A 13859-nucleotide genomic window follows, 5' to 3' on the forward strand; every position below is an offset into this window, starting at 1 on the left:
TATAAGGGATTGCAAATAAATGAAAGCAGATTACCTAGCAAATAAACAAAAAAACACAAACTAAACTTAATATACTACATAGATCAGTTATGAATACTGCATTCTCACCCTAAGTGATTATACAAGCAGGCTGCAGATTCTTAAGGGGCAAGCTACGCTTGCTTACAACCTGGAATCCCCAGTTGTTCCATTCACAGGCTAAAAATCCCTTTAGCCTGGGTCCAGCACTTCTTCCAGTTCAGTCTTTGTTCCTCAGGTGTTTCCAGGAGTCTTCTTGGGCGGGGGAGTCCATGAAGAACCAAGATGTCACTCCCCTGCCTTATATAGCTTTTGCATAGGGAGGGAACCCTTTGTTTCAAAGCCTGCTTCCCAGGCCAGCAGTGGGAAAATACTGACCTTCCAAGATGGAGTCCAGCACTAGGTGACTTGGTCACATGTCCTTGTAATGTCACAGCAGCCATTACTCGGAGGCTGTCTGTGGCGTCTTCAGGAAGCTTCTCCTAAGGCCTATTGTTCTCTCTAACAGCTCATTAAGGTGAATGGGCCCTTCCTGGCCAGCCATCTAGATTGAAAGCCTTTTGCCTAGTGGGCATTGCCCAGGGATAGCTACATGTGAAAGAAATACATAGTCAATATTCATAACTTCAGATACGAAAACGATACATGCATACAAATAGGATAATCATATCCAGCAAATCATAACCTTTCCAATGACACCTCCCATGACTGATCTTGCATGAAATACATCATAACTATGTCATAATTATACCATAATAATATCACTGTGAAGACTATGGGATGCAGTGTCACAGTAATGCCTGCCAGGGACTGGATCTTAAAGACACCTCAGCTGGAGGGCAGGTCTCATGCACGGGGGGTGATAGAAAGGCTGCTGGGAGATGTGCTACCATGGGCCACGTGCATGTAAGTTATATGCAGTCATGCCATGCCTAGCTCCATACATGCTGCTGCTCTGGTTTCTGGTGCCTTCTCAGACACTGGACTTGGTGAGCACCACTAGAGGGCTCACAAGTTATTTAAAGGGATATTACCCTATTCCTCAACATTCCTGTTACCAGCATCCTCAAGACACTCAATGAAACTTTGTTCTGGCTAGATGTTGACCAAATGTCTCCATTGAAGAATCCAGGGCAGCAAAGGGGGGAATCACATCAGCTGATGTCAGTGGGTTGAGTTGTCTTCACCCCACATCCTGATTTGCTCTGCCCTGTACAGCTAAGGAGCTATCTTTCCATTGGTGAGATCCCCTGAACTTCCTGTGTTTGACAGACCAGCCTGGGGTACACAGACCAGGTGTCCAGTGCACGGCTTCCACCCGTATGCTGCTGCTCATCCCTGCTCTGTATGACACCTGCCAATGGAAGTTAAAGATCTCTTCATGGTCCCTCCAGGGCATGATCCTGGCCAACATCCCCTCTTGTTAAATCCACCTCTGATCAGTGGTGTCAGAGTCATCTCAGAGGAGTACAGCATGGTTGCTGCATTTGCCTGTACTATCTAACTCCCTGCCTTGGCATTCTCAAATGCTATGGCTGAGGGAACAGAGCCTTAGGGTGTAAATCCCTCTGTTCTTTATAACCACAGGTTCACAACTCCGTAAGGCCATCTTAGCCCTTCACAGGGACATCTGCTAAATTCCAAGCAATTTTATTCTGCGACTCTTAGACCCGAGTGCTGTCTGCTAATTGCTCCTAGGGTGGGATTGCCCTACTTTCTTTATGCAAAATGTCTTCTTCCCGCATTGTGCAGTATGCTGGTGGAAGCTGACCTTCACCCCAGAGGTGGCTGCATGTCGTTGGTCAAGGACTTTGGCATACTGGAGGATTTAGAGCAATCTAGAAATCCAGATTTTTATTTGGTTGTGTCCCTCTTACTACAAGCACAATGCTAAGATGAGCCAGACTGTGATCTCTCCCCGCCCCCCAATGCTACAGTGCCATTCTACAGTATTAATCAGTGGGGTGTTACCATCTGCAACGCTGTGTTCAGAGCTGGTTGCCCCATCTCCGAAAGGACAGAGCAGGATTACAGGGGGCTTAGAGGTGGGTAATGAACATGATTAGAGGCAGGGAAAAACAGCCAAGAAGAGAGAGTGGGACTGTTTGGTTAAGAGAGGAAACCCAGCAAGAGGGGAAGTGATGGAGATATAGAAAACATGGAAGAGTCTAGAGGAGAGAAACTGGCTGCTTCTATTTACCTCTACTCATAACTCAAGAACAAGGGGACATTCACTGAACTTGAAAGGTGATACAATTAAAACTGATAAAACACTTGCCTCCACCACATATAATTAATCTGTGGAACTCATTGCCACAAGACATTGCAGATGCTAAGGGTATAGTGTGGGCGTCAGACATTTCTAGAGATAATGGGCTACAAAAGAGAGGATTTTTCTTTAAAACGGTCCTGCTTCAAGGCGTCAGCCAAACTTAGCTGCCGGGGGGAGGAAGGACCTTCCTCTACAGGCAGGTTAATCTAGACTCATCCTGTGTTCCTTGAGCCTTCCTCTGAAGCAGCTTGTGCTGGCTACTGACAGAGACAGGTCAAGGGACTAGATGGACCATGGGATGATCCGGTGAGCCAACTTCTGTGTTCCTCCCAGTACGGTCAGGCAGGGAAGCTGGACTGTGGCTCGGTGGGAGCAAAGCCTGCTCGGGGACGAGGGGCTGGATTCTGCCCTGACTTGCACTCCACAGCCATGCTGGTGTGTTGTCACTTACCCATGTGCTGAACACAAGGCAGTGGAGAATCAGGCGTGTGCTGGGGGGTACAGCCCTGGGCAGCATTTGGCCCAAGATGTCTGTACTAGCTGGGGCTTTTAGAGCATTTCCAGCCGTTCAGTTCCCCAGTCACGGCCAAATCTGAGCCCCATGACATCAGGGTGAAAACTCCCATTGGCAGTGGTGGGGCCCAGATCTACTCAACTCCTAGGGCCAAACCCCTCCGTGGTGAGGGTGGCTCCAGAGACTAATTTGGTCTTAATGCTGCAAAGCAGCCCACGGCGAGTGGGGGAGCTTTGCTGTCCTTGCCCGTACAGGGTTAATTAAGCCTGGCCAAACAGCTGAGCCTGCCGCCTCACCAAAGGGTCAGCATCCTGCTCTTTGTGGCCAGCGGAGACTGGCCCTGCTGCGCTGGTTATGGCTGAGGCTCTGGCCCTTGGACTCCACCCCGCTGGGTTTGCGACGCTTTCTGGGCGGATGATTTCTAGCCCGGAAAGGTCAGTGGTGCCCCCGGGACAGAGCGTGCACGGCTCTCGGCCGCCCTGACCCGCCAGAAGCGTTTCTTCCTGGCATGAGTGAAGATGCCTTTTCCATCCACGTTTCTCCGTGTCAGCATCCTCTGCCGGCGTCACGAGCCATCTCCGTGGGGTGGAGGGCTTGGGAGACTCTCCCTCTCCTGGCATGGCCTGGGATTGTTCCTAGGAGCTGGGGGCGCCGGTTGTCTGGTTTGGGGGGGTCTCTCTGACGGTTGTGCTGGCCACAGGGATGAGGGGCCCCTGCTGCTCACTGCAGGACATGGTGCTGTGCATTCCCCTGGCCACGCTGACAGGATCCAGTTTAGCCCTGGGAGAAGATTGTCTGAAGCACAAAATGGCCTCACAAAGTGTCTCTTTCTGCTCCAAAGAGACTACGGCTAACGCCCCCATTTGGGGGGCAGGGTATCCACAGATCCTGGGCGGCTGTCATAAGCAGAGCATGGAGTGGGGGGCCTGTGGCTGGATTATGAGCAGGAGTTACTGCAGGTCAGGTCTGAGGAGCAGTGGCAGAGCTGGGGGAGCGGCAGGTCAGGACTGGGGTGCCTGGGGAGGGTTGTACGGAAAGGGGAAGCTTGTGCAGCCCCTGCCCCCACTGCTGTCTGACAGCCTCCCTTTGGGTCAGACCAGCCCTTCACTTAGCCGATCCTTCAACCATTTAAGGTTTTATTTCTCAGCCTGATAAAAGGGCTTGCTGACCCACCCTGCATCCGCTCCAGGAATGCGGCTGATGTCCGTGCTGCTAAATGTGCGGGCCTGTGAGCCGGCTGGAATGTGCGTCTGCCCCGTGCTGGGACTGTGTGTTACCCGGAGCGATGAGCCAGGCCTGAAGGCATGTCCCAGCCGAGCTGGGGGAATGCAGGGCTGCGGGCCGAGCTCCGGATAGCCGTGCATGTGTCTGGGGAAGGGGGGATGTAAGGAGATCCAGATGCTGAGTAATTACAGCCGGGGCTAGAGTCACAGGTTGGTGGGGGCATTTTGCCTTGTGTCAGCCCCTGATGAATAATCTGAGGCCAGCGTTCCCCTCACACACACCTCCCCCTTCCCCTCTGCTCTGCCTCTCCTCCATCTCACCCAGGCCTCGGTGCTGCTGACAGCCCCCGGCCCAGCCCATCACCCGTCGTCAGGCCCTGCGGGCTGTTCTTTACACCCTGCGGAGCAGAAAGCCTGTGAGATGGTGTCTGTGGATTTATAATGGTGACACTCCCCACTGATGAGCTCACTTCTGCACAGGACTGACTCTAGGCACCAGCAAAGCAAGCACGTTCTTGGGGCGGCAGCAAAAACCTAGAGCTGGCCCTGCTTCTGGAGTAGTCCCGGGGCAAGATTTTCAGAAAGGATGAAGTGACTTGGGAACCTAAGTCCCATTTCAAAAGTCATTAGAGACTTAGGAGCCTAAATCTCACGGGATTTAGGCTCCAAAGGACCCAAAGGCCAAGTCTGCAACAGTATTTAAGGGCCTATGGGAGTCAGGCACCTGAACTACTTAGGCACTTTCGAAAATCCCACTAGGTGCCTACAGCAGCTCTGTAGGCACCCAAATGCCTTTAAAAATTGGCCCTCAATCATTTTTGAAAATGGGACCTGGGCTCCTAAGTCACTTGGGGGGTGTCTACCCTGCAGCGCGGAGCGAGCCTCCTAGCCTGGGTCCACAGACTCAGAGGAGCAGGGCGTCAGCTAGCGTGCTAACCAGAGCACTGGATATGTGAGCTCAGGCTGGAGCCCGGGCAGTCGTCTGGGTTCAAGAGGCTGAGCTGCGTGTCTGCCCTGCTGTCTGTAGCGCGCGAGCTCAAGCCCTGCTGTCGCACGTGTGCAGTGTGGACATATGTTGGAAAACGCTGATATTTCCAACCACCGATGTCATGGGGAAAGGGCGAGGTTTGAGTGGGGGTTTTTGTTCAGTCTGTTACGCAGTTAAAGGCCGGCTGTGAAATTCAGATCCCCCGGTGGGTTTGAATCTGGGGTTCCGATTCAGGCCTGTCCCTTCACTGGAGCTGAAACCAGGCCCAGCTCCTCCACATCTTGGGTTTCTTTATGGAGCTGAAGGTGAGGCCAGACTTATTGCATGGTTTGTGGGTGTTTGGAGTGAATCCAGACCGAGGCTGGAGAACATCTGGGGCTGACTGATGGTTTTGCTCTGTGATCAAGTGATGCAGGCTTCATTTGACCTCCCAAAACAAAACTGGTGATCACAGAATATCAGGGTTGGATAGCACCTCAGGATGTCATCTGGTCCAACCCCCAAACCCCAATTTTTGCCCCAGATCCCTAAATGGCCCCCTCAAGGATTGAACTCACAGCCCTGGGTTTAGCCGGCCAATGCTCAGACCACTAAGCTATCCCTCCCGCCATCTGAGAACTGAACCCACTCAGGTCACCACTGAAAGAAACTGGCACCAGCCCCCGGAGGAGCAGGATGCATCTGAAAGGCTGGGATAAGGAACTTCAGCCATCCCACACTGCTTGGCAGCCCCTCGTAAAACGCTGCAGGAGTGGGCGGGGATGGTGGGAGGGATGCGCCCGGGTGCTGCAGGGTTTCAGATCCATCCTGCCAGGCACTGAGGAAATTTATTTCCTAAGGGGCTAAAAATGGTAGCCAGGTTCTCGAGGAAGGAAGGGAGAATGGCGTGTGTGTGTGTGAGAGAGAGGCGCTCCTGCCCAGGAGCCCCAGCCATGGCCCACATCCCCAGAGTGCTAGATGCTGTACAAACCCAGAACAAAATCCAAGAGACTTTGTCAGGAGGCCTCATTCTGATCTTACTGTCTCTGGCATTAATCAGGACTAACTGCCCCTCTCCCCCAAGGGCTGGGGACGGGGGTATTGGCTGGAGCACTGGGGTACAGGATGGTGTGACAGGTACCGGCTGGAGTGCCAGGCCAGGGCTGGTTACTGGCTGGAGCACTGGGGTACAGGATGGTGTGACGGGTACTGGCTGGAGCGCCGGGCCAGGGCTAGGGACTGAAGGCTCCGGTCAGGTGCTCAGAGGGGAACCATGAGAACATCTTTCTGGGGTATTTGGAGAGGGTCCATCACCATAGTCTCCAGTCACAAATTGCTGGAGTCCAGAGTCTGCATCAGCTTTAGTGGGTCTACAGCAGCGGTTCTCAAACTGTGGGTCAGGACCCCAAAGTGGGTCATGACCCCATTTTAATGGGGTCGCCAGGGCTGGCTTACACTTGCTGGGACCTGGGGCCAAAGGTCAAGCCTGAGGGCTTCAGCCCTGGGCAGCAGGGCTCAGGTTACAGACCCCCTGCCTTGGGCTGAAGCCTTTGGGCTTCAGCTTTGGCTCCCCGGCCTGGGGAGGTGGGGCTTTGGATCCCCCCTCTCCCTGCCTTTCCCTCCCCCAGGGTGGCGGGGCTTGGCGGGCTCAGGTTTCAAACCCCACTCCTGGGGTCCTGTAGTAATTTTTGTTGACCGAAGGGGGTCGCGGTGCAATGAAGTTTGAGAACTGCTGGTCTAGAGCCTCCCCACACTGCAGGCCCTGTTGGGGTCCGGGGCTGCCATTGCATTTCAGGGTCGGCTGGTGCTCGGTGTTGACGCCGTATCTTGGGCCCATCTGGTTCCATTCAGGGCTTGGCTGGTGTCCGGATCCCAGATCACTCCCTGGGGTGCGCTAGGCCCTGCCGGTCTGTGGAGGCAGCTGCTCCCGGCTGTGATCAGGTGGTGCCTGAGCCATCGCTGACCTCCGCCTGTGTGGGGCGGCACTCTCACCCGGGAAGGGATGTGACCCCCCTGGAGTCAGTCAGCACCCTCTCATTACGGGCTGCAATTCCTCCCGTTGGGCTGCTTGCCACGCCTCCCTGCTCAATGGGGAACCCGATCCACCGGCCCGGTGCCAGCCCTGGAATCTCTGCGCTGAGAGTCATGAGCCCAGAATGCTGGGAGGAGGTGGGAAGAGGTTCATGAGTGACTCGCAACTCTTCCACTCCACGACCCCAAGTTACTAAACCCCCCCAGGAACCCACTCCCCTCTAGCTAGAAAGAAGTGTGTGGGGGGGTTTGGGAACCCATGAGTTAAGCACTATGCTGAGGAAAGACATGGTGACTGGGACATGGACGGGAAAGAGCCCTGAGCTGGATTCTGGGTGTGTTTTAGGATAACAGCATTGGTGGATTTCCTTTCCCTGGGGTAGACAGGTTAAGGTATAATAATAACAAGTTATAACGTGAACTCCAGAGCAAGCTCAAAGCATTTTGCAATGCATGAGTGAAGCCTCACAACTCACTAGGTAGGTTAGTATTGTGGGGAAACTGTGGCACGGAGTGGTTAGAGCCAATATGTTCGAAAAGAGTCATTGATTTCTGGCTTGGTTTTTGGGACCCCGACTTGAGACACTGAAGGCCTGATGTTCACAGGTGCTGAGCCCCTGTGGCGAGCAGACACTGACTAGAGCAGTGACTCCCCTGCTTTTTCATTGATCCAAGCTGGTTCTTTAATACACCTTGAACTCTGCTCCTAAAGAGACAAGAACAAAGCAAAAACCTCCCTGAGAACTGAACCTGAACTCAGGGGGAGCTGAGCTGTCTCTGTGTGACAGAACTGCTATTGCATGGATATCTGTCACATTAGCGTTGCTGAATACATTCGGATTCTTGATTCCTGGCAGATTCCCAATTGTCAGTCATCCTAGTTATATTGGAAAAAAACCCACGGAGCAAGGGTCAGGACTGGTAGGTGACCTTGCTTCAGTGGGGGATCTGGATGGGAGGCAATGGGCCACATTACAAGAGTTTTCCCTGGGATCTTCCTAGCTAGAGGTGGTGGGAAATGTTTTTTCCATCCCATAAGAACTTTTGAGATGCTAAAAAAATTTCCAATCCCGAAGTGGGACAAAAAAATTAATCTTGAAAATTTTCTCAAACCAAAAATCGGGGGTGTGGGGGGGGAGACAAATCAGGTCACTTTCACCTGAAAAACTGAAGTTTTGAAATTTGCAAAATGGAAACAACCCCCACCCCAAAGTGTTCGAAATGGGAAATTTGCCAACATCAGCCTTTCCCAAGAACATTTCTGTTTCAATGAAGCGGTGTTTAGAGATGGAAAACTGTATCGTCAAAAAATTCACAAGTGGAACGAACCCTCCCTTGCTGCTCCTGCTGACTCCGGCCCAGGTGGTTCTGGTTGACTTGTCAAGGACGTTTTGAATAGCGACTGTAAATCTTTCCTGTGTTCTAACTGCCTGGGTGGGGCGGGGAGGAGGGACAGCGACTGGTGCAGTGGTACCTGGCCAGTGCAAGTGCAGAGGCTGGGAGGCAGTTTCCTGCAGAACTTCGGAGGCGGCAGCTGTCCTGAGAAGCACCCAGGTGAGTCCTGTAGTGCTCTGAGCGTACTAAATCCCTGGAAAGGGGGCCATTACAGCTCAGCATGGCCAGGGCTGGGCTGGGCTAGGACAGGCTCAGGGCAACGCTGCAGAGCACTCTCTTAAACACTGATACAGCCACATCGCACTGTCCTGCAATCTTCTCTGAGTTCCCAGCCAAAGCAGGAGTGGGCTACGTCGGTACATAAGAAAGCTCCAAAGTGAGGAAGGGTGGGCACGGGGAAGGCTCCGGATTTGGGACTCAGGAGATCTCACACCCTGGGCAACTTGGGCTGAGTCACTTTGTCTGTCCAGGCTCCGTTTCCCCATCTGTAAAGGGAGGATAATACGGCTCCCTTCCTTGGGGGGCTGCGGGGTAAATCCAGTCACAGTGTTGAGTGCCCAGAACAGGCAACAAATGAAATTGAACTTGCTAGTGGTTTGTTATGAGAGGCTCTTTCCTCCTTGGAGCCAATAACGAAGCAAAATCTGGCATGATTACGGGGTGGTGAAAGTGCTGCTATTCCCCAGAAGACTCACGGCCAAGGCTACGACTCCTCACTTTCACAGAAGATGCTCTGGGACTTTTCCCAAGGCTCAGGGTGCTGCTGACTAGTGCCCTGGCCAAAATCCAGCCTGGCCAATAAAAAAAGAAAAGGAGTACTTGTGGCACCTCATAGGTGAATGGTGCAAGGTGATAGTAAGGGCAAGGACTGCGAGGGGTGTGTTAGCAGTCAGTGCTCATCAGGGTAGTAACAAGTGACACAGCTAATGGCCATTTGTCACATCTCTGACACTGGGTACGAGTCTGTCCCTAAAAAGTGGAGAGGAAGCGGGAGGAGGCACCTGAAACCTCTAGGTGTTGGGGTTTTTTTTTGCAGATAACGTAGAAATTAGCGGATAGGAGCACTATCTAATTCCTATATTAAAAAAAGAGGATTTAATAAATATTAGATCCACTCAGCTCTAATACTAACATGTTCTCACATCTTGTGTCAAGTCACTTAAGTAACACTGGTTAGGTTTAAAATGTTAATGTATATTCTTTGTTACTAACTCTCGAATACAACAATCAAAACAATTCTAGAAAAATCTAGATTACTTTCTATCACTTTTTTTGCAGTTCACCAAGCTGGGAATAGATCATTTAACTTTGGAAACATCCTACTAGCAGGGCCGGCTCTAGGATTTTTGCCGCCCCAAGCCAAAAAATTTGTTGGCTGCCCCAGCTTTTTTTTCGTGCCCCCTTCACCCCCGGCTCCGCCCCAACTCCACCCCTTCCGACCCCTTCTTTCCACCTGCCCCCCAAATCTCCCCCTTTTCTGAACGTAACCTGGGCTCAGTGCTTTGCTGTATTTTTTCTGAGCCCGCCCCCACCTGTGTTCTCTCTAAAACAACTCTTCTCCCTCTCCCCCCTCCACAGAGGGATTCCTCTTTTAAAGAGAAAAGGAGTACTTGTGGCACCTTAGAGACTAACCAATTTATTTGAGCATGAGCTTTCGTGAGCTACAGCTCACTTCATCGGATGCATATCGTGGAAACTGCAGCAGACATTATATATACACAGAGAATATGAAACAATACCTCCTCCCACCCCACTGTCCTGCTGGTAATAGCTTATCTAAAGTGATCATCAAGTTGGGCCATTTCCAGCACAAATCCAGGTTTTCTCGCCCTCCGCCCCCCCACACAAATTCACTCTCCTGCTGGTGATAGCCCATCCAAAGTGACAACTCTCCACACAATGTGCATGACAATCAAGTTGGGCCATTTCCTGCACAAATCCAGGTTCTCTCACTCCTTCACCCCCCTCCCAAAAACCACACACACAAACTCACTATCCCGCTGGCAATAGCTCATCCAAAGTGACCACTCTCCCCACAATGCGCATGATAATCAAGGTGGGCCACCCCCAGCACAAATCCAGGCCTTCTCATCCCCCCCCCCCATACACACATAAACTCACTTTCCTGCTGGTAATAGCTCATCCAAACTGACCACTCTCCAAGTTTAAATCCAAGTTAAACCAGAACATCTGGGGGGGGCGGGGGTAGGAAAAAACAAGAGGAAATAGGCTACCTTGCATAATGACTTAGCCACTCCCAGTCTCTATTTAAGCCTAAATTAATAGTATCCAATTTGCAAATGAATTCCAATTCAGCAGTTTCTCGCTGGAGTCTGGATTTGAAGTTTTTTTGTTTTAAGATAGCGACCTTCATGTCTGTGATTGCGTGACCAGAGAGATTGAAGTGTTCTCCGACTGGTTTATGAATGTTATAATTCTTGACATCTGAATTATATGGGGTGGGAGGAGGTATTGTTTCATATTCTCTGTGTGTATATAAAGTCTGCTGCAGTTTCCACGGTATGCATCCGATGAAGTGAGCTGTAGCTCACGAAAGCTCATGCTCAAATAAATTGGTTAGTCTCTAAGGTGCCACAAGTACTCCTTTTCTTTTTGCGAATACAGACTAACACGGCTGTTACTCTGAAACCTCTTTTAAAGGCTACACTTCCATACCCTTCATTTAATCACCAGCCCTTTCTTATCTTAATCACCTGCCTCTGTTTGGAAACAAAATACTGGCTCCCTGCCCCAGGGGCACCTCTCCTCTCCACTAATGCTGGGCTGTAGTTGCTCCACCTGGGAGGCTTCTGGCCTCCCCCAAATTGGTGCCCTTGTGTCTTCCCCAGAGCTGGGGTGAGATGCCCAGCTGCTGGACACAGGCCCATGCTAGGTCTGATCGAGCTAGCATGCTAAAATGTAGGTATAGTGGCAGGAGAGGTGGGATGGGCTCACCACCCTGACTCTGAGCACATCTGAACCCCATAGGCCTGTATTCGGGGCAGCTAGCCCTTCCTGCTGCTTGGACCACCGCACTTACATTGGCTCAATCAGCGCAGGGGTGTCGCCTCAATCTGGGAACCCCCTGCCAGCTCCAGTGCAGACTCGCTCCGAGTCTAGGGTGTCAGTCCCACAGGCGAAACCACTAGCCTAGGGGCCAGCTCCGTAGCTGGTGCCAACTGACATAGCCCCGGTGACTTCAATGGTGTGGCACCAGTTTACACCCGCTGAGAATCTCAGCCCCTTTCCCCTGTACCCCAGCCTTTCCTCTGGGCCACCCTTGCTGGGTGGAGATGCTGGCAGCTGGGGGCTCCTTTCCTGCTGTAGCCATAGGTCCAGTTAGTTATGAGTTCCAGGAAGCTGGGAGGAAATCAGATTTTCTGTGGTTCTTTCTTCTCTGTTGACTCCCTTCCTCTCTGTGGAGCAAAACTGAGGTTCCTCAGCACGTTAGTGATCGATGCAAGTCAAAGAGGCTTTGGGCTGGATTCTGGCCCCGGCCTGGGGGCTCCACTCCACTGGGTGGCACAAAGCAGCTGGAAAAATGGCGTAACTGGCTACCTGGGAATTCTCCCCCAGCTTGAATGGGGCTGGGTTGTGCCTAGTCAGCAACCCAGCTCTGCTTTTGAAGGTGCCATCTTCTATGTGAGGATCTCAGCTTTCCTTAAAACAAAAAACAGTAAGTCTCCAGCTGTCCTGGTTGTGAAGAAACCCTTGAAAGGTGAAGTGAGCATTATCAATGCAGTGATGTCTGAGTTTGCAGAGAGCCTGAAGCAACAGCCCTTAGAGGGGCAAATTGCCCCATGAATTTCAGGGGGTGTTAATATAGGTGCCCAGTAATAAAGCAGCAAAAACTTACAACAAACTGGGTCATGGCAGGGCCCAGAATCTGGGCCAACAAAGCTGGCAGACAGACACTTTTGCCCCTGTCCTGCCCAGAAAGGAGCACAGCCCCTACCAGCGCCAAATCTAGGCCTCTGAACATCTGCTGAATCAGAAGGTGCTGTTACACGTGAGTGCACTGAAATGCTCAAGGCAGGATGCAGGGAAGCTGTTTTGAGTTCCTGGGACAGAATTCCATTCCTGCATCTCCAAGGGCCACCAGCTGGTCCACCCCTAACTCCCACGCAGGACTGATGTGGAGAAGACTGCAGTGCTGAAAGCAGAGGCACCTGCACCTGCAGGGCTCCCCGCTCCTTTCACGGACAGGTATAATCTGTCTTTGGTGCTGTCTGCTAGTTCATTGCCCCTGCCCACCCAACAAAGACTCATCTTTAGGGTACGAATGAGCAATGGGCGAATCATGAAAAGTGCAGAGGTCCAGACCAGCATGGAAAAGTTTGGGGAGAGAGGCTCAGAGAGGAGTCTGTGCTGGTGTAACTTACATGGTGAAAGGGAGATATTAACTTCCCCACGTTGGAGTCTCTTAGACTCCTTGTGGCCTGGCCCAGTGAGCTCCCTTGTCACAAGGCTTGTGATCACAGCTGGTTGGGAAATGATGTTTCTTCCCCATGAAAAATTTTGACAAAACTGCAAAATGTTTTACTTTTTTCTGTCACAACAAATTTCCTCGTAGAAAGTAGAACCTGAAAAAAATGTTCAGTTTTCAGCAACCCAAACCCCTGAAATTTTAGTTTTTTGGTTGCAGGAAACAAACAAACAAAAAATCAGATTTCAGTTTTTTGGTGAAAGTTTTTGATGAACACAGAAGCTTTTGCTGAAAAATTCCCATTGGGTCCCAGGCAATTGACACTGAACACGTTCCATCGAAAGGTTTTTTCTATCAGCTCTAGCTAGAATCCTCTCTACTCCCTCCCATTCCCCCTCTGATCCCCATTCCCACGCCTGTCAGAGCCCCAAACCAACCACCGCCCTGTGAGCCACGAACCCCCCTTTCTTCCTCAGTACTGGCTCTCCCAGCCCACTTCTGCAGCCGCTGCCCCTGCTTTCAAGATTGGGGCGCTGCAGTGGTGAAGGGCCTGGCTGCTGGGTCACAGCATGGCACACGCTGTACATTTGCCCCCCGTGCCGAGGCTTCACTGTTACTGCACCCTTGTTGGTGCAAGTCCTTGCAGGGGCAGATTCTGTGCTGTGAAACTACAGGGGCTGAGTCCTCAGGGATGGCACGAGCGGTCTGAATTAGGTGAACCCAGTCTGGCTGATACAAGAGCCAGGCCCTCCCTGAAGCAACCCGAAACAGGATGGTTTCTATCCAGGTACTTATGTCCTTGTCATAAAGGTTCATTAAGTGCTGGATTCTGCCAGCCCTGCTCACATTTAGCATTACCTTACATCATGTTGATTTCAGGGGAGCTCTGCGTGAGTGGGGGTCAGGGATGGGCAGGATCCAGCCCCAAATGCCTTTTGGTTTCATTTGATCTTAGATCTTAAGACGTTTTTAAGGCCCGGTTTGACAAAGCCCTGGCTGGGATGATTTAGTTG

At 51.7% G+C, this 13859-nt stretch overlaps 1 protein-coding gene across 8 annotated transcripts in view; it reads left to right on the forward strand.

Moving 5' to 3' along the window:
• Nucleotides 1–8467: 8467 nt before the first annotated feature.
• Nucleotides 8468–13859, forward strand: part of CLCNKB (chloride voltage-gated channel Kb) — a 28503-nt gene continuing 23111 nt past the window's right edge. For 2 of the 8 annotated variants that reach the window (XM_073316991.1, XM_073316993.1), the window contains exons 1-2: nucleotides 8479–8579; nucleotides 13484–13633. In XM_073316991.1, the coding sequence (XP_073173092.1) occupies nucleotides 13619–13633 (15 nt within the window). In that variant the 5' untranslated portion in view covers nucleotides 8479–8579; nucleotides 13484–13618. Of the gene's footprint in view, nucleotides 8580–13483; nucleotides 13634–13859 lie in introns of those variants that run through there. The other 6 variants (XM_073316997.1, XM_073316998.1, XM_073316994.1 and 3 more) reach the window with 6 other exon arrangements.

This window comes from Lepidochelys kempii, chromosome 18 (genome assembly GCF_965140265.1).
Source record: "Lepidochelys kempii isolate rLepKem1 chromosome 18, rLepKem1.hap2, whole genome shotgun sequence".
Classification (NCBI taxonomy): Eukaryota; Metazoa; Chordata; order Testudines; family Cheloniidae; genus Lepidochelys; species Lepidochelys kempii.